This window comes from Glycine max, chromosome 13 (genome assembly GCF_000004515.6).
Source record: "Glycine max cultivar Williams 82 chromosome 13, Glycine_max_v4.0, whole genome shotgun sequence".
Classification (NCBI taxonomy): Eukaryota; Viridiplantae; Streptophyta; class Magnoliopsida; order Fabales; family Fabaceae; genus Glycine; species Glycine max.
In genome coordinates, this window is record NC_038249.2 from 15,459,030 (window position 1) to 15,479,703 (window position 20,674).

The window sequence follows — 20,674 nt, forward strand, 5'->3', positions numbered from 1 at the left end:
TTTACCTCGACGACTCCTCTTCAATTTTTTAAAAAATAATCAATTGGTTTTCAAATTATTTTAAATGGTTCAATTTGGTACCCATGTTTTTTAAATTTTGAGAGTCAAATTGATGCATTTTTAAGATTTTGATAATCAAATTAATTCATTTTTAATAACTTGAGAATCAAATTGAACCTTTTCAAAATTTGAAAATCAAATTTAATCATTTAATATAACCTGAGGATTAAATTGATCATTAAGTCGGTTTTCTATTTTACACACCACTAGATTAATTCAACTAGGTGTCATTTTTTTAAATCATTCCACATTTTTTTTACTGCAAAATAAAAAATATTTCCACTTAATAAATTTAAGTAAAATACGAAAAATTGAAAATTAGATTAAATTTATAAAAAAATACATGTAAATAAAAAAATCAACTGACAGATAATATACTATTTAAAATATAAATAAATGTCCCTTATATGTGTGTGCCCGTTACGTGTTAAGAAAACAAAAATATGAAGTTTTTATTAATAAAAAATGATTAAATTGAAAATATAAAAATATTTAATGTATTTTTTAAATGCTCAAAACCAGTTAAAAAGTATATATTTAACTTTTCTTTACCTATATGCTTGAATTCCATATAAGATTAAAAAAAAAAAACGCGTTCTTATGTTTATAATATGTTGTATATCAATTAAAAATGTTTGAGAACTAATACAACATATATAGTCCAATAACCAAATGGTGGACAGAATCGAATCTTTGAATTAGAATACTAAATATTTGCAAGGAAACATCGTCGATGTCTCCTTAAAACAGGCATAAACATGTATCCAAGAGCTTAGGGATATCATATATCATATATTAATAAAGCCAACTACATTCTTCCACATGCTAGTGCTAAAACTGGGTCTTCTCTTTGCAAAGGGTTCTCTATCTTATTTGGTTAGACTTAATTGAATCGAAGTACATGACAATAATATAAACATGATTTACAATCCTTCAAGGGCTTCATTTTTTGCAGTGCTTAATTAAAAAGAAAGCATAATCTTGGTTTGTTTGATGTCAAAGGGAGCAGCATCAGTCTTTCATATCCTATGGAACCACGATTAAAAATTAAATTAAATTCTTTTATATTTAAGATATAAATATATAGTATATTTATATAAAAAGATATATTTTCATTAAAAATTACATATTTTTTACATTAAACTAATAATATAACTTTAATAAATCTGAGAATGATATATTATATTTTTTATTCAATTTACTCTTATATTATTATTTATCATTCAATTTAATCCTAATATGTACCTAACATAAAATCAATGATCGGTTTAATTCTCTTTATCTCCATGTTGCATAATAGGTTCAGATTTAAAAAATAGATTTATATTTTCTAAACTCATCTTCGTCATCATTGAATTTTATAGGTTTGAAACCTTCAAAAAATCCATCACATTTTTTATAACTTAATATACTTATATAATTATCATTTAATTTAATTTAATTTAATATTTTATCTCTCGATCAAAATATTTTAGTTTGATTGTTATGGTCTCTTAATCTATCATAAAAAAACCATTATTTCATATTAAATATTACATATATTTTTATTCTTTATTAATATACTAATTTTTAGTTTTATTCCTTTTTTAAAAAATAGTTTTATTTTTTATAATTTGAATTTTCGTTTGTGTTTCTTATTTTATTTTAAAAAACATGTATTTTAAGTCTATTAACTTAAATTAAATTAATTACCTATTGATATGTTCGAGTAAATTAAAAATTGATTCAATATGAATTTATGAATATGAACTTTCGAAGGTAATACATAAAAAAAGAAACTAACAACTAACATAATAATATTTTTTAAATTATATGTCTTATCCAAATTTGAAAAATAAAATAATAATTTTAATTTAATAAAAAAATATTATATGTTTATATTTCTCTTTTAATCGTGGTACCTCCGAGTAGGTCCAGGATTCATGGCCGGCCCTGACCATCAGTTTGGTGTCCTAATAAGCAAGTTTCATGATCAGGATTTCATTTGATATTTGTGTTAATTAAGAAAAAAAAAACTTGTAAGTGAGGCTTTTAATACATCTTATGTTTACGAGACTATCATCACCATAAGCATCATTATTATTGATGCTATCTCCCTCTTGATTTTATTTCAAAATTCTATAATATTTTAATATTAAATTAGTTATTTAATTTGAAAACTTTTATTATATAAATAATATTCTTATTTTTTTACAACAATTTTTATTCCTTTTTTATAGTATTTATTATAAAAATAATGACATTTTTCCTCTTAAGACAAATATTCTATTTTTATAAATAATATTTTTCTTTTTATATATAGTCTTCATAATTTAAATAATTACATTTGTTTCTTTTTTTAAAATAAAATATTCAATGTTATTCATTTCCTTTGTTATTTTTTCCTTTTATAATGTATTATTGTTATTTTAAGAGTTGTAAATATTTACATTTGTAACCAAATCACTTTATTATCCTTTCTTTTATATTGATTTGGTTATAATTAATTTGAGGAATTGAGTATTATTTATAATTAATCTTTTTCTAGGAGATAAACATACCTTATATAAGAAATTGATAATTTGAATTTTGAGACATACTAATAATTATTATCTCTTTTTATTACTATTATTCATGTGTTCTTTTTAATTTGTTTCTCTTATATATTTTATTATTTTTATTGTTATTGCTAGGCTTCAAAATATTTTAGGCTTCAAGTCTAGCTTTGAATTTATGAATCTAAACATTATTATATAAATCTTGAAAAAAATAAATTAAATATTTAGTTATACACTAATAAATTGTTGGTTTGATTAGTAATGGACTTGATCCTTTTAAGTAAAATCTTGAATTTGAATCTTATAGATGAAAAAAAAATGTAATTAGAAGAAAAGACACTATTATAAATAGTCAATCAAGTTTTCTAATAATAATTAGTTATTGACGAAGTTAGTAAATATTTTATATTAATAATATGGTATAAAAAAGACATTTGTCGAAATTTTATTTAATAGATTTTGAAATTTTTTTTCTTATAAAATAAATAATTAACATAATTTTTTATTAGAAAATTATTTAAGTTATATTTTTCCCTGTTTGCCTAACTTTTTTTACTAGGTGGCTCCCTGATCATGTAATAATAATAATAATAAAAATGATAACGATAATAATAATTATAATATCAATAATAACATAATTAACAATTTGACAATAACAATGATAAAATGATTATACTAACGAAAGAGATGATAATGAAATTGGCGGTGTTATAAAAAATTATTTATAATTAGATTTTAATTTCAACAATTTATTACTATATTTTATCCGATGGTTATATATATATATATATATATATATATATATATATCACTTGTTCAAATGATATAGACTAACTCACAAGTAAAGCCGGTGTGCTTTTTTTTTTTTTTATCACTTCTAATTAGTTATTTCAACAAGCGGTCAATTTATTCCATTGAGTTAATTCGACCCATATATATTAATTAATTTATAACTTAATAATAAAAAAAGCTAACAACAAACTAATTAAAAATTATAAACATCTTAATTTTATCTTTTCTTTATAAAAACTAGAATAGTTATTTTGAAATAAAGTATTTTTTAAGAGCTATTAATTAACAAAAATGTTGTTTTTAAAAATTTCTTCATAAAAAATGTTTTTATATATTTTTCTCAATCTTTTATCTCTTTCTATTTATTGTTTTCATCTTTATTTTTTAAATTAAATTTCAATATTTTTGAAAAATTATCAATTGTTAAAATAACCTTGTATCAGAATATAATATTTTATCATAAACTTAAAATATAATTTATATTTTAAAAATATTTATTTATTATAAATTTTAATTATAACATATTTAATATATTAATTAAATTATTTATTTATTGTAAATTTTAATAATATAAAACAAAAGTATGTCCTATACATTACACATGCTAAAATGCTACTAATTATTTCCATTCATGCATTCTATGGTGTTACTTTTTTTTATGGTGTTACTTAGATACCCCATATTCCATTTGTGGAAACCAAATTGGATCTGTTAGTAGTGAACAACAATCCAAATGATAGAATCTAATCGGGTACTTAATTCTAAAACTTAATTTGTAAAACAACTACTGAAAAAATAACTATATACTTGAGAAGTTAAGATTGTTTTATTACTATGTCAAATTTAAACTTGAGTTGTTTAAAACATATTAAGTTTAAATTTGTCTGTTTAACTTATTTATAATTTAATTTTTTATTTATTAAATTTATTCTTGAAACATTTCTTAAATTTATGAATTTAACATTTAAAAGATGTTTATATGTTAAAAATGAGATAAGAAATAAGAAATAAAAATAAAAATATTCAAACATAGAGTTTTGTAATAATAATTTTTAAGATAAAATTGTAATTTATTAACTATGTTTTACAGAAAATTACATTTTTCATTTATAAGAACGACACAAACTAATTACGAATTTTTAACGCGAAGTATGTAAAACTTAGCTTTTACTTATTTCTGAAAACTATAACATTTAATTAAGCTTACATGAACACCCCTAATTACTAATAGAATGGACGTTTATTATTATTATTATTACTTGTTGAAATAGCACGACACATAGTGTATGTTTATATAGCATCTAAAATCAGGAGAGGTTATGATAAGGTGGATCAACCTTAATTTTAACTAAATTTTATTTGTTTGTATTATTTTTAAAATTATAATAAAATTAATTATAATGCATAAAAATTATAATAAAATTAAAATAAATAAGAAATTTTTTTACTTATCAAAATTAATTCTACAACAACTAATTATATAAAATTAACTTCATTCCAAATCAATTTTTATCACTTTAATTCAAACACACATAATTTGAGTTTGTGTTCCAGAAGGGTGTGAGACAATCTGCAAGACTTCGACCAGTTCCTATCTTTGCTCACGTCATGAAACAGAAAACTGTTCAAAGATTTTTGACCGACATGGCTACATCTGGCAACTTAAGTTTTGAAGAAGAGACATGAAACAAATAAGAATAAATCAGATTAACAACATATTAACTAAAAAAAACAATACATTTTACTTAATTTTTAATAATTTAAAATATTTAATTAACAATATTTTTAGGTTATTAAGTATTTTATTTTGAATATAGTATGTTTTAGTTTTATTAAATGTTTTTATTTTATTTTTGAATCATCATACAAATATTCTTTATTGACATTTTGCATAATAATAATAATAAGCACAGATCTGAATATTACCCATATTTACTTTTAAAGGTTTCGTGACACCAATATGCCAACATGTCATCATATAATGTTTATTTATTTTATTCCTCTATACAATTGGTTTTATAGATAGCTAATACTGTATATACATATTATGAAATATCGATATACCTCTTTTGTTTAAGAAAAAAAAAAAAAAGAGTCACTTTTACAAGTCGATCAATTCACATTATTTAAGGTGAAGTGATAATGGATAAGCATAGAAAAATTTTAACTTTTCCAACTCTATTCACATGATTGAAGGTGGTGAATGAGAACAATGAAAAAAATATAGGTATGTATTATAATATTCTTGATTTTTTACTTCTCAGCCGTTCTGACATAGCATTTTACACAGTGACGCTTCACTCAATATTTTTGTTCATCAGAATCCTCCACCGGTTAAAATCCACAATATGTAACTTTTTTCGAGACCTTGAAAATCAACTCTGACTACTTTCAAAATCAATGACTGATTCTACAAATCAACGCAAGATTTTTTAACATGTTTTGTCCTTACTCACATGATTGTTGGAAAACTTTTCAGAAGATCACTCATCTCATAACTACTCCAAGCCAAGCTTGCTTAACTGTGAAGTTCTTAGGTGATGGGTTACCTAAAATTAGATGTCTATTTTGGTATAAGTAGTACTAATTAATTCCTTTAAGTATTTCTCAACTGTACAGTCTCATATCTACACAGTCTCTAGATTCCTCTTTTTTGATGTGGTTTGTCAGGGTGTTACATGCCTACTAGCTTTCATCTAGTTCCTCCTTGAACCACACCGTACTAGGAGAGAGATGTGCTTTGATATCATTTGTAACATCTTCTAATATTCCTTTAACGATAAATGTTACTTGTTAGTTTGTTAGTAAAAGAGATTTGAACTCACAACCATTCTCTTGCATCTTCTTCCTTCATCCATTAGATCAACGATAAAACTCATGTTAATTCCTTCAGTGTGTCGGTGTGTGTGTGCGCGCGCGTGTTATCATCAACATGGACTTTAACCTTTGTATAAGGCCGTGCAGTCTTTTGGTGGCCGATAGAGTTAGGAAATTGCTATTCTCACCCCCATATACTTTAAGTTGTTTTCCTAAAATTTAATTTTAACGGAAATGTATTTCTATTGTACAAAATATACAACAAAAATATATTTTGGTTGTAGTATAGGAGGTGTATACAAAATTTAAAATGGAAATACATTTCATAATTTTGCGTGTCTCCAACACAACAAAATCATAATTTCTTTATAACTGAAAGTCAAATTTAAGGGAGGAGAAAGGAAAAGGGGTGTAGGGAAGGGATTGGGGGGGGGGGGGGGGGGGAGGGAATTTTGTCACTCTTTTTTTTTTGTTTTGAAAAATCTAGAGTAAAAGTAGCAACCCCCTAGAGTTATAGGTCTAGGCCCATAAAACATTTTTTAGTGTATGGTTTTTTCTAAATTGATATTAAAGAAGGCCTTGAGAGACTGCTCTTGAACAATATAGGTAATTGTTTCTTGCACCCTTTTTTGCTTCTTGTACCCCCAAAAAAGACCTAAATGGACACAAATAACCCTCACCTGGCACTCCAACACCTCCATCGACCCCCTCCCCTTTGACTTCGGCGCCGTTCGCTGCCATCTACACCAAATCCATTCTTGTCCCTCAAGTTCAAACAAGGTCAAAGAAGATCACAACAACAATGACGACAACAATGTTGGTGAGATTAAAGAGCCTTAAGTTCAAATAGTGTTGCCCCTAGAGAGTATTCGCTCCAACGATAAAGCCCACGGCTATCACGTGGAAAAGTTTCACCTAGGCTCTCTTCATGCGAATTCTACACCACCTTTGGAAAAGCAAGGGACAACAAGCCCCAATGCACTAAATGTCTAAACCTGCCAAACATTGACCTAGGTAGATAATGATGGGTGGTTTCAGGTGACAAGGAGAAGTGCGCTAGTGCTATCCCTCTCTGTGTGCTCTCGAAGGAAAGTGAGGCAATGGATAAAAGGAATCATGTTGATAGGGTTTTGGGTTTGGGAATGGGTTGATTTGGTATGAGAGTTGAGAATGAATTTGGAGTGAAGAACAAAAATACTGATATGTTTGAAAATGTGAACTCAAATTATGGATAAAATTTATCATCTTTTAGAATAATTATTTCAAAATATAAAAATTATATTTCAAAAACCTATTCTAAAATATAATTTTTATATTACATAATAACTATTTTGAAACATATCAGTATTCCAAAATAGCTATTATGGTATATAAAAAACATATTCTAAATAGTTACTTCTTTTTTGTTTTGAGCATCAAATTTTTAAATTTTTTATTTTTATTTGTCTATTATTTATGAAATTTTAAATTATATTAATTACTCTTTTCTCAATTATATCTTTAATTGCTTTTAATATTTAATTATTTTACGCATGTTTTGATTGTCTTTCACAAACATTATTTCCTTTTACAGAAAAAAAAGAGAGAGAATCCTAACAAACAGTAACTAAATGATGCTAATAATTTTCGCGTGAATATTTTCTACTACTCCAGTCTCGCTTTCTCCGATCCTAGCCCCCCCCCCCCAAAATTCAGCTTCTAGGGTTCAATGGCCGAGCAATCCCGGTCGCCGGCGACACCGGCAACGACGATAACCGACCTAAACGAAGACTGCATAGCTCACTGCGCCGGCCATCTGAGTCTCGGCGACGTTTGCAATATGGCGATGACTTCCTCCGCACTCAAACGCCTCGCCTATTCCGATTTCATTTGGCAACGCTTCTTCAGGTCACTTTCTCTTTCTCTTCTCTTCTCCGTTATTCAATTCATTCAATTTTCTTGCTGTTGCTGAATCGAATCGAATTGAACCAACGCAGGGAGCACTGGCATCTAGAGTTACCTTGGCATTCGAGTGGAAACGGAGGAGGAGGAGGAGCGAGGGGAGTGTATATGGTCAGACACGCGGCGTTGCGACAGTTCAAGTTTGTCGACCCTTTCGTTCTCGACTTTGATGCACACGCTAAGCCTTTCGACCAGTTGCTCCTCCACAAAAATCACCTTTTCTACTCACAGGTTTCTATTATCTATTATCTAATTATAAAGATTAAATTGATTTCTCAATCAATTCGATTTTGGAGGGAAGGGATTTACATTTTGATGTTTTCAGTGGGTGTTTGGTTTCACATTGAATATTTTTGAGCAGGAGTTGAGCATTTTGCTGCCTTCTTCACAATTTTGCACTCTGCTGATTTTTTGTTGGTGGTGTGATGCGGTGAGCAGGGTTCACGTGTGGAAGTGATAGATTTGGATGGCTGTCTAAAGAGAACAACAACAGATTTTTTCCATTCGTTATGTTATCATAAAGCAAGAATCACTTGTATGAGGTAAACTAGATATCCCTTGTTGCTTTTATTTTTTATTTACTTTTTAGTTTTTTATTTAGGATCGTTACAGGTTCAAATTTTCATTTTTATTATGGCAGCAGGTCTGTTTCCTTGTGATTTACCTTCACACTTTCATTCTTTTAAATTTGTTGCCATAGAGACTGTCATATGCATGCGAGTGGTTCAAGTGTTTTTCTTTTCTTTTTAACTATTGCTGAATTAGCTGTTTTTTTGGAGTATAGATCAAGAGACTGCGATTTTGGAGAATCATTTTGGTTTTATACTAGGAAGGTCTACAACAAAAGTTGTTTATCTTTTAGGAGGGCTGGTGGAAAGCAAAGAAAGAGACTTAGATATGGTTTTTAAAAAGAGCATATGATTGTGTGTTAAGAGAAATATTGTGAAGACTTTAGGAAAGAAAGGTGTTTGCGGGACTTATATTCGAGTTATATAAGACATGTATGATAAGGTGGCTACTAGTGTAAGAACATCAGGAGGAAAGACTAACAAACATATGAATGGTGAATCTTGTTTGTTTATTCTAGTTTTAGATGAACATATGAATGGTGAATCTGTGATATTATCACAGATTCACCATTCATATGTTCATCACACTCATGAACTTCGTAGATAATAAAGTATCTACCAAGTTCAAAGAAAAGTTTTGTCATGTGTATAATTATATGTCCAATTATGCTTTATGATAGTGAATTTGGACTTTAAAGGGAAAACAAAATAAAAAGGATGAGAGTAACAAAAATGAGAATGTTAAAATGAATGTGTTTACACAAGAAATGATAAGATATGAAATGATTGTATACAAGGAGATATTTGTGTGACATAAATTGAGGATGATAGAAAATTGGTTAAGATGATTTGGACATGTGCAAAGAATGGTACTAAAAGAACAATTGAAGAGAGTAAATTACATGGTTTTTAACCTTCTAAAAAGGGGGAGAGAGAAACCAAGGACATTGGAGAAAATTGTTAAGAGGGATCTCATAGTGAATAGTATCTCTTAGAATTTGGTCTTCAACCGAACTTAATGGCGCTGTGCGATCCATGTAGCCAACCTCACCTAGTGGGATAAGGCTTTTGTTGTTGGTGGTGAATTAGTTGTATTTGTTTCATAGAATCATCCGATTTGTTTGTTGGCGAGTAAAAACATTCCTAGAATTATTTTGTTATTTTTAGTTTCCAAGTTGAACATCTTTTCCACCTGGAAACTATAACTACATGGAATTTGGGGTGAATTGGCTTAATCTGAACTAAAATAATCAAACTGCAGGTTGTTTCCACTTAATGAAATGACTTCAGTATTTCGAGGCGATACACAAGGGGAGCAAAATGTTTTAGTTACCTCCAGCTGTGATCACTCCATTCGTCTTTGGTGGAAGGTATTGTGTAGTATGAGCCCCCCATGTCCATGTACACATTCTTAATCCTGTTATTGCACGTGTCTAGGGTGTTCTTAGTAGGAAGGTGGAAAGGAGAGTGAAAACTGAAAGTGATGAAAATATTATAATTTTCCCTTTTTAATGCTTGATAGAGAAGTTGGATGATATGTGTGGGAAGTATGGTTATCCCTCCTTATTTTGGGATCAAAAGTGAAGTAAATAAATAAATACTTGAAGTTTTTTATATTACTATTCAATTTTCTATTATGTTGTATTTCTAGTATGTTCAGTACCCTTCCAAAAGAACAAAGTACAGCAATTGGTTCACTTGTGCTTGCTCATTGGAAACAGTATTTTCTTTTGACAAATTTCTCTTGGATGCACTTTAGCAAGATGGGCCTTGACACTATCAACGCAAGTTATTCTTTATGTTTAGGCTGATGGTGTTTTCATCTTTGCCTCTATGTAGGGTTCAAGCCTGCGGTGCTTTAGAGGTCACAATGGTCCTGTGTTGTCCCTATCAAATAAATTATTGGGAGAGGATGGCAGCAAAGTATTGGCAAGTGGAGGAGAAGATGGTACTGTTCGACTATGGTCCCTTGGCTCAAGTGGCAAACGAGGACAGCGTGCTTTGAAGGCTACATTCTATGGGCATGAAAAACCTGTAAATTTGATGTCAGTTGCCGGGTATGAGTTAATCTATTCTATTTTAGTATTCACTGTCGGTATACTTTCCTTTCCTAGTGTTATGTAGGATAATGAAATATGGGGTAGCATGTGGGTAACTTAATCACATATATTCTTTTCTCACTTGACTCTAATCTTGGCTGATACAGTTTTTAGTGGGTATTTATGCTATGCCTGTGCATTTTAAACTTGTGATAGAAATTTTATTCTAATAATTCTACTGAAGGGAGGGTTATTGTATAAAAATTCATTTGCATTTACTTTTTGTTTATTTATGTCTCGTGTTATGGATCTACTATAATTTAGGGATAGATGATTGGTTTAAATTGAATACTAAGGATTCCCATTATTTTCACTTGTATATTCTGCATGATTAGCTGGCAGTGATGCAACTGATTGAAGTTTCCTGTTTGTTAAAACGAGCTTTAGAATTTGTTAACACTTAACAGTAACATACTAAAATGTTTTCAGTCTTCATGACAAGGACATATGTTTTGTGTCCCACTTTACGGTAGAGGGCTTTGTTGTTGTAAATAGTAACACATTTAACGGATTCAAGTGTCCTAGGATTTTAAATTACTAAGATTTTTAGAAATAACTCGAGGATTTGACAAGCATCCTCTTGTGTTGAATTTTTAGGTTGGATTTTTTTTATTATTTATATCATTTCATTTTTAGTTTTTTACTGATTTGGGCCGATCATGTTTTCTTAGTTATATATTTGACTGGGACTTTATGTGTTCAATAAAGTTGTGATAAATTCATATTTTTATTAATTCTTGTATTAATGGGTTGAATTCAATGATATGTGACTAATTGTATATTAGTATTACTCATTAGCACAGCAGAGAAAATAGAAAATAATTTGGCAACACCAAACATGTTTTTAGTGGTCAGTTATTTATAATTCGTCAACTAATAGCCTAATACTGCTATGCTTAAAATTGACAAAGAAATTCATGAGATATTTTGCATATTTAGTTTAATTGAAGTGTTGAAATCTCATTTATGTGCTCTCACCATTACTACTCTCATTTCCTTTAGATGAAGTAAAGGTGTCTGTAGTAGTCATCTCCTTCAACATTTATGATAGATCTTTCATGTCCTCATTTTTTCAGGCACAAAACTTCGCTTTTGGTGACCATCTCTAGAGATTCTAAGGTTATCCTTGTATTCCTGTCTTTTATGTTGTCATGTTAATTTACTTGTGTTTGTATTTGATTTTTTATTATTCCTTATTAATTATCTTGTTTCATAAACTTGTCAAGAATGTATGGTAATTGTCAACATGCTTGTGATTATTGAAGCAATGGTGTATCTGCTATAAAAACTGAAATTAATAAAAGTTCTGTGAACTGTGAAGTGTATATAACTTAGATAATTTTCCCAATGAAGGCTAACCAAGATCTTAAGTGTTTTCTTCCTTAGGTGCTAAGTAGTACCTACTATGTAAACTAGTTGAACAATTTTTCTGTCTAGTATTGAATCATCGTGTAAGATACTGGTTTAAGAAAGGAAAACAAAAAACCTGAAAAGAGAACATAAAGGAGACTTTTATTCAAATGCTATTTGATTGTTAGGACATAATTTGGGACTTCAAATTCATTGTCAGTTGGAAGTTAAACCATATATTTGAAACCTTCTCTGTTTTGCTCTAACCATGTGAAAAAAATCTCTATGGTCATCCAATCTTGTTTTGTGCTTCTTTATTTGTTGTTGATCAGACTTTGCTAAAATATTATATCTCTGAACAATTTGAGTTTAAAATTGGTCCGCATTAGATGAATGTTCTTAAAAGTTTACATTAGCAGTTAGTGAAAAAGTGTCACATTGTTATATAACTAAGGTTAGGTTTTTAACCTACAATGTGTTTTTAGATTTCTTTGTTGAAGCTGACAGTTTTTTAAAATAGACGGCACTGTATGGTTCAGTGGTAAAGTTAAATTCTGATCGATGAATCGAAATTAAATCCTAATAAGTTTCTTGAAACTGGGCTATTCTTTTACAATATTTTGGAGCTTTTAAATCCTAATAGGTAAGGGTTTGGGATACTGGCACTGCTACATCATCTGCTGTTCGTACCTCCTGTTGCGTTGGGATGGCTTCTGTTCCTGGTACACCCCTAAACATGAAATGCCATGAATCACTATTGTATGTGGCTGCTGGTTCCTCTGTTGCTGCATTTGATTTAAGGACAATGCAGAAAGTTATCACCGCAGCTGTACATCAACCAAAGCTGTGTTCCTTTGATGCTGTCCCTTCAAAGTATTTAATATGCACAGGCGGTAATGGCAGGTAATGGTATGAACCGTATGATCATGTTTTTTTGAGAGAAGAAACTTCCCTATTATTGCCAATCATCTAAATTAGTGAATTACTCTTGTCACACAGTTAGTTGCTTTTACTGTGTAAAGATCATGATCACATATCATGTTATATGGGACTGACCACAACTTCCATGCTGCAGGGCAATGCTCTGGGATGTTAGGAGAAATCAAGAATCATTAAAACCAGAACCGATAGCCGAGTTGGATGGACATTGTGGCCAAGTAACTTTACTGCACATGGATCCATACAAAATAGTTACTGGCGGCCCTGACAATGCTTATGTGAATGTATGGGAAGTTGACACTGGTGTACAAACAAATTCCCTGCTTTGCTCTTCAACTGATGATGCTGGATCTGGCTGTGATGCCATGACTGTAGATGGTTGTAGAATTACTACTGCTAGCTATTATGAAGATTTGGGTGTTCTGCGTTTTAGGGACTTCAACCATGCAACAAATCCTGTAACGAAACTAGAAAATGAACCGTCATCAAAATTTTGGATTTCTATGTCTGATGATGACAGGGATGACTGATAATCTAGGTAGCTCCCATAATTGCATAGATCAACATTTGTTTTTTTATTTTTTTTCATTTTCAGTTGGTTAGAATGTTACTTTTGTACGGAATCTTTATTATGTTTAAGATCAAAGGATGATATCCAATTGCTAAGGATGTCAGTTATATTTATGGTCACAAATCCTCCAATACAATTAAAATGTCTTTTTTTAAGACAAATCAAGTCCTCTTGATACCTAAATAAGTAGAAAATTATGAGTACAGCATCTTAATCTATTTCATCTGTCAAAAAGCCTCGGGTCGTGGCAAAAAATATTTTGGGAATTATTATCATCTATTTTCAATATTAGAGTCGTGAGTACACTCACATAGTCACTTCCTCGGTTGCTGGTTCAATAGAAATTCTAGCCCTTGATGGAAAGCCAAATTGGCTAAACTTGCCAATAACACCATAGAAAAGGTTCAGCATTTCAGTTTGCTGACTAGGTAATGCTTAATTTATAGAATGCAACATTCATACTCCAAAGAAAGAACTATTATTTTCATTCAATACGATAACATCTAACCACTTTTACAGAGGAGCACGGCCTGGAGGGTTGAATGCGGTGACAGAATTAAGTTTTGGGAGGATGATTGGATCGGAGACAACGGAGCACTAGTAGCAAAATATCCTAAGTTGTACCTCATATCCAATCAACAAAATCATACTATTCAGCAGATGGGAGGACATAAGGACACAGGGTGAGAATGACAGTTCACGTGGAGGAGACCGTTGTTTGATAATGAGATAGACATAACTATTTCATTCCTAAGAGATATGGAAAGCAAGCAAATTCAATCACAAAGGTCAGATGAGTGGGTGTGGATGACAGACTCCAGTGGTCAATTCTCAACAAAAAGCGCATACAATGCTATGAGGGAGGCCTCATTAGACGGGATAGAAGATACAGCTTTTGCAGAATTGTGGAAGTTAAAGGTACTGAATAAAATACTAGTCTTCGCATGGAGATTACTTAGAGACAGACTTCCCACAAGAAGAAACATTCATAGGCGACAAGTGGAGATAAATGATAGGAGATATCTTTTTTGCAATAGCATGGAGGAGGACACAGGACACATGTTTTTTCATTGTAGCAAAATTAGTCCTCTTTGGTGGGAATCGTTGTCTTGGGTGAACTCTGTTGGTCCTATCCCGATAAACCCCAAACAACATTTCCTCCAACACATATCTGGGGTGGCTCAGGGGGTAAGGGGTACCAGGTAGAGGTGGTGGTGGCTGGCTCTCACATGATCGATATGGCAGCACCGAAATAAGATACTCTTCTCCAATGACACATTTGATGCTAACAAAATCATGGACGATGCATCCTTTGTAATGTGGACATGGCTTCAGAGCCTAGAGAAGGACTTTGAGATTAGCTACAACCACTTATCAAGTAATCTTAGATCAGGGTTTGTGTGTTAGATGAAGATTGTACAGTGCATAGTTGCAGAGCACAGGACACTTGTATCTAGACTTTTGGTTTCTATCAAGACTACATATGTTTCATAATGGAACTAGTGGTCTGTGGTCTTAATATGTAAACTTTGTAAGCTTGTACCTCTGGTACTCAATTAATATATTATCTATTTTTGTTGAGATTTTTTTTTTTTTTACTTTGTTTTGGATAAACAGTTACCTATCTTCTGCAATATTTTTCAGAGAACTTTTGAATAAAAGCGCATGTGATGTTTTTTGCCATATTTTGAATAAGAACTATCCCATACAAGCACTAAAGCATGTAGCCAAGAAAATAGATATTCATGCTGTCCATGAATAGTTAATTCATGCTTTAATTAAGCCTAAAGATGAGTCCGAGCCTTGGTTTCTTTCTGCTGTTTATGGTGCGCCTTGGTTTCTTTCTCAATCTAAGCCATGGATTTTGTGCGGAGATTTTAATGCTTATTCTAGTGCTTTAGAGAAGAAGGGGGGTGGTCTTCCAGATTTGCTTAGTATTGCTAGTTTTAATGGTTGTATTCAGGAAGCGAATCTTATTGATTTAGGCTTCTTTGGTTATCCTTATACTTGGGAAGCTAGAGGAGTCAAAGAAAGGCCTGATCAGTGTCTCTGTAATACTATTTGGCTTTTGAGTTTTCCCCAATCCTTTGTTACTCTTCTGCCTACTTTCAAATTAGATCACAAACCAATCCTGGTGCATCTTTCAGATGGTCAAAATTGCAGCTATATGAGTAAACCTTTCCGATTATTAATCAATTGGTTGTATGATCCTTCTTTTGCTCAAGTTGTTAATTAGGCTTGGGAGGGTGATATGGATTGGCTATGTCGTCTTCATACTTTTAAAAATTTAGCTTCTGATTGGAGTCATCATTGCTTTGGAAATATTTTTCATTCTAAGAGAAGGATTCTGGCTCACTTAGAAGGTATTGATAGACGTTTAATTAACAATGCTAATAGAGGTATTCAGAAACTCAGATGCAAGCTTTGGCAGGATCTTCAGAACATTTTAGATCAGGAAGAAATGATTTAGGCTCAGAGAGCTCATATGGACTGGATAAAATTTGGTGATCGCAATATCAAAATTTTCCATTTATCTGCTGTCATTCGGAAGAATAAAAATTCTATAAGAGGGCTTTTAGAGGATAAGGGTGAGCTGGTTACTGATAAGCAAAGCTTGATGAATGTCATCACTTAATTTTGCCAGAATCTTTTCTTTTTTGATAGTCAAGTTGAGCCTTGGAGTTTGAAGGGTTTGTTTCCTGTTCTTGAACATCAGTTTATTCTTTGGATTCAAGCAACTCCATCTGATGAGGAAATAAAGGAAGTTGTCTTTGGCATGGGAGGAATGAAGGCACCTGGACCAGACGACATTCATGCGATTTTTTTATCAAAAGAACTGGACTAAGGTTTGCCCTGATATTTGTTTGTTAATCAACAACAACAACAACAACGCCTTATCCCACTAGGTGGGGTCGGCTACATGGATCAACTTCCGCCATAATGTTCTATCAAGTACCATACTTCTATCCAAATCATTAAGTTCGAGATCCTTCTTGATAACCTCTCTTATAGTCTTTTTGGGTCTTCCTCTGCCTCGAATTGTTTGCCTCCTCTCCATCTGGTCTACTCTCCTCACTACAGAGTCTACCGGTCTTCTCTCTACATGCCCAAACCACCTAAGTCTATTTTCCACCATCTTCTCTACAATAGGCGCTACTCCAACCCTCTCTCTAATAGCTCCGTTTCTAATTTTATCCTGTCGAGTCTTACCACACATCCACCGCAACATCCTCATCTCCGCTACACCTACTTTAGTCTCATGTTGGCTCTTGACCGCCCAACATTCTGTTCCGTACAAAATCGCCGGTCTTACCGCAGTCCGATAAAACTTTCCCTTTAGCTTGATCGGTACCTTTGCATCACATAACACCCCCGATGCTTTTCTCCATTTCATCCATCCTGCTTGAATGCGATGATTCACATCCCCTTCAATTTCTCCATCATCCTGTATTACAGACCCAAGATATTTAAACCGTGTGACTTGAGGGATAATATGGTCTCCTATTTTCACCTCTGAGTTAGATACCCTCCTACTTTTGTTGAACTTACATTCCATATACTCCGATTTGCTTCTGCTTAGGTGAAAGCCATGTGTTTCTAGAGCTCGTCTCCAAGTTTCCAACCTCTCATTCAACTCCTCCCTCGACTCTCCAAGGAGGACTATGTCATCTGCAAAAAGCATGCATCTCGGCGCTATCTCTTGGATTTGTTCCGTGAGGACATCCAGAATTAAGGTAAAAAGGTAGGGGCTAAGGGTTGACCCTTGATGCAAACCAATTGTGATGGGAAAATCGTCTGACTCTCCACCCTGTGTCCTAACACTAGTCGATACCCTATCATACATATCTTGGATAGCTCGAATATATGCAACCCTAACCCCTTTCTTCTCTAGAGCTTTCCACAAAATCTCTCTAGGCACTCTATCATACGCTTTCTCCAAGTCAATAAAAATCAAGTGCAAATATTTGTTTGTTAATCAAAAATATTTTTTCCAATCGTGATTATCTCAATTTGGTGAATGAAGTCAACCTTGTTCTTGTGCTGAAAGTTGATTGTCCTTCCAGGGCGACCCAATTCAGACCGATTAATCTCTGTAACGTTTCTTATAAAATTGTAACCAAGGTAATTGCTAAGAAGCTGAAGAAATTCATGGATTTTTTAGTCATGCCTAACCAAAGTAGCTTTATCCCAGGCAGACATAGCTCTGTCAATATTATAATTGCTCAAGAAATTTTTCATTCAATGAGAAGAATGAAAGGCAAGAAGGGTGTCATGGTTGTGAAGGTAGATTTGGAGAAAGCTTTTGATAATTTACATTGAGATTTTGTTAAAGATACTCTCATTGATATTGGTTTTCATCGGAATTTTGTGAATCTAATTAGGAAATGTCTGAGTACTTGTTCAAATGGGGAAAAATCTGATATGTTTAAGCCTACAAGAGGTATTAGACACGGGATCCTAACACCTCAAATTTTAAACTGAAAATATTACTTGAAAACGCTTTAATTTAATTTATTTTTGAAATATACATCACTTTTTTTTACTGCTTCTTAAAAATAATAAAAATATCTTCCTATACTATTTTTTTGATAAAAAAACACGATGTTTGGAAAATACTAAATAGTTACTTCCAATTAAAATAAATGCAAATGTAAAGTAATTTAGTTTTCATACATAAATAAAATAAAACTTGTAGCGTCACAAAGAAATATACGATACAATCCATAATAGTGTGATAATAAACAAAATACATTTTTCTTTCCTGCTACAACAAAATATATGTCTCTGGAGAAAATATCTCTCAAAATACATCAAAACAGTAAAGAAACTAGGACCAGAACATACCATTTATCACACTAATTGTACAAAACTAACTAAGATGTGTCCTTGGAAGAAACGTCACTCTTCTCTTCAAACGTCAGTTCCAACTGCCTCAGTAGTTCCTAGTACTTCCTCCATCTCCTCAGACGACATGTTCGAATGGTCACCTCGATCCTCTGTAACCTCCACTGGGTGTACTCGATGCACGTTGTATCCGGTCTATTAGCTGGCATTATGTGGACTTGAGTATGACAAGTGTAACATGTAGTTTGTGTTATAGTGCAAGGCTATACCTGCTCTCTTTGCGAGCTACATTGAGCCCGTAGTCGCCTCGACATCGTCAATACCTGAAAGTTGTTGGTTTTAGGGGTGAGTCCTCCACTCCTCGAACACCACAAACAACAGGAAATAGTAAAAATAAAAAATAAAACATACAATCTACGTAAGCACTGTGTATGGTTATCTAAACAAACAACACTCTTGCATCCTAAGCGCGTAACTATCACACTTAATTCACCATTAGACCCAATCACTGCCACCAATCCTCCTAGGTCTAGATGATCTTAAAAATCATGTGGATGACAGTCAGGAGCGATTGCTGCATACGGATACATCGTACACTGCTCCTTCATCTACCAACTCAAAAAGCATAATCTTGGAGCCCGTCAGGAGTAGCAAAGTGAGGCCTGTGAGTTACCCGCGCTAAATGAGTGCACCAAATGCCGTTAGTCACCACTCGCCAATTCCCCTAGGTTCTTTGAACCTTTCCACCCACTACACCCTAGGATAACTCTGTCCATCGTCCACTTCCTCAATGCAATCTCACCTTCTCATAGAAGGAAATAGAACCATTGGTTCTTTTACTCTCTATCCAATCATCTTCAATCTTGTCATCATATTGCGTCTGCAGTCCTCATACCACATACATCAACGAACGTGTACAAACAAGCAAACAAGAAAGAGAGACGATGCTCAGGCCTATGTACTACTCTCAACAAACCACTCGTGACCCCTTAAGTGGTAAAACCACTTGTCACACAAAATAATCAGACATCATAACAATTGTAGTTATAGCTATCTAAACAAACATAAAAAATAATTTATCAAGAGTCAAACACCCCTGGACCCAAACCATAGTGCATACAAATAAAAAAGAAAATATGCAGACATTTATATATTATAAAATAAATTCACATGCCACAGATATAATTTTTGGAGTTCATCACACTCTGCCGGTCTTATCATTCAATAATCATAATAAAATACAGGCACACATTTTAATAATTTTATCAATAGAGAATCATCACAATTTCAAAACATGCATCAGTCATCAGATTTTACAGATATTTCAGTCATATAATAGAAAATAAATTAGTAGTTCTTGAAAATAAATAATTCTAAGATAATTTATGCAGAGGCATGGATTCCAAAGTAAAACTATCTACTATCTAAAATCACTCTCACTTGATTTTTCATAGTTTTACTCCTAACTTATTTTTAGCGCTCTTGGTGCTCCGGGAGTTGGATTTTCACAAATCTTATATGTTACCCTATATTTTCAAACATACCATCCATTTTTAACTCTTATGACTTAATTACCCATTTTCTAAATCTATGAAATCTAGACAACCATTAATCAACCTTAATTATCCTCACTTAATTTCTAACTTTACTTACATTAATTACTAATTTTCTTTCAAACTTCTAATTTCTATTTCTAGACCAAAATTCAATTATTAACATCTAGGTAATTAATGAGTTTATCATTATTTGACTAAAGAATTTTTTCTGGATTATCCTTATTCTTTCTAGACTTTAGCTTAAAAACTTAAGAGTTTAATCATGTCTAGGTATCTTATGATAATATCTCATTTTTAACCATTTCAACAATCTAAAAACACTACCCAATTACACCACAAAGCAATAATAATATTGTCTACCAGACACATGCAAAATTAAGATGTTACAATCCCCCTATATTTTTGTGCAATGTATGGAGCGTTTATCTCATTTAAGCAGTGGAAGCCTATCAAGTTGTCTAAAAATGTTGCTCCTGTCTCGCATTTAGTTTTTGCAAATGATCTGTTGTTAGTTGGGGAAGTCTCTTGCCAACAAATGGAAACAATGTTACTTTGTCTTAATAAATACTATGCAGCCTCATGAGAAGTTGTTAGCTAG

The 20,674-nt window shown here is 31.8% G+C and overlaps 1 protein-coding gene across 1 annotated transcript; it reads left to right on the plus strand.

The window, feature by feature from the left end:
* Positions 1–7,823: 7,823 nt before the first annotated feature.
* Positions 7,824–13,770, plus strand: LOC100820412 (uncharacterized). Its single transcript, XM_006593607.4, has 8 exons — positions 7,824–8,093; positions 8,183–8,378; positions 8,586–8,689; positions 9,978–10,086; positions 10,556–10,773; positions 11,892–11,934; positions 12,809–13,068; positions 13,241–13,770. Exons 1-8 carry the CDS (start codon positions 7,915–7,917, stop codon positions 13,632–13,634), a joined length of 1,503 nt encoding a protein of 500 aa, XP_006593670.1. The 5' UTR covers positions 7,824–7,914; the 3' UTR covers positions 13,635–13,770.
* Positions 13,771–20,674: the final 6,904 nt, after the last annotated feature.

Bases quoted from the DNA above. Each gene is read 5' to 3' on its own strand.
- LOC100820412 (XM_006593607.4), top strand. From the start codon at position 7,915: ATGGCCGAGCAATCCCGGTCGCCGGCGACACCGGCAACGACGATAACC. The intron at 11,935-12,808 runs GTTATCCTTGTA...AAATCCTAATAG, and splicing joins CCATCTCTAGAGATTCTAAG to GTAAGGGTTTGGGATACTGG. The intron at 13,069-13,240 runs GTAATGGTATGA...TCCATGCTGCAG, and splicing joins TGCACAGGCGGTAATGGCAG to GGCAATGCTCTGGGATGTTA.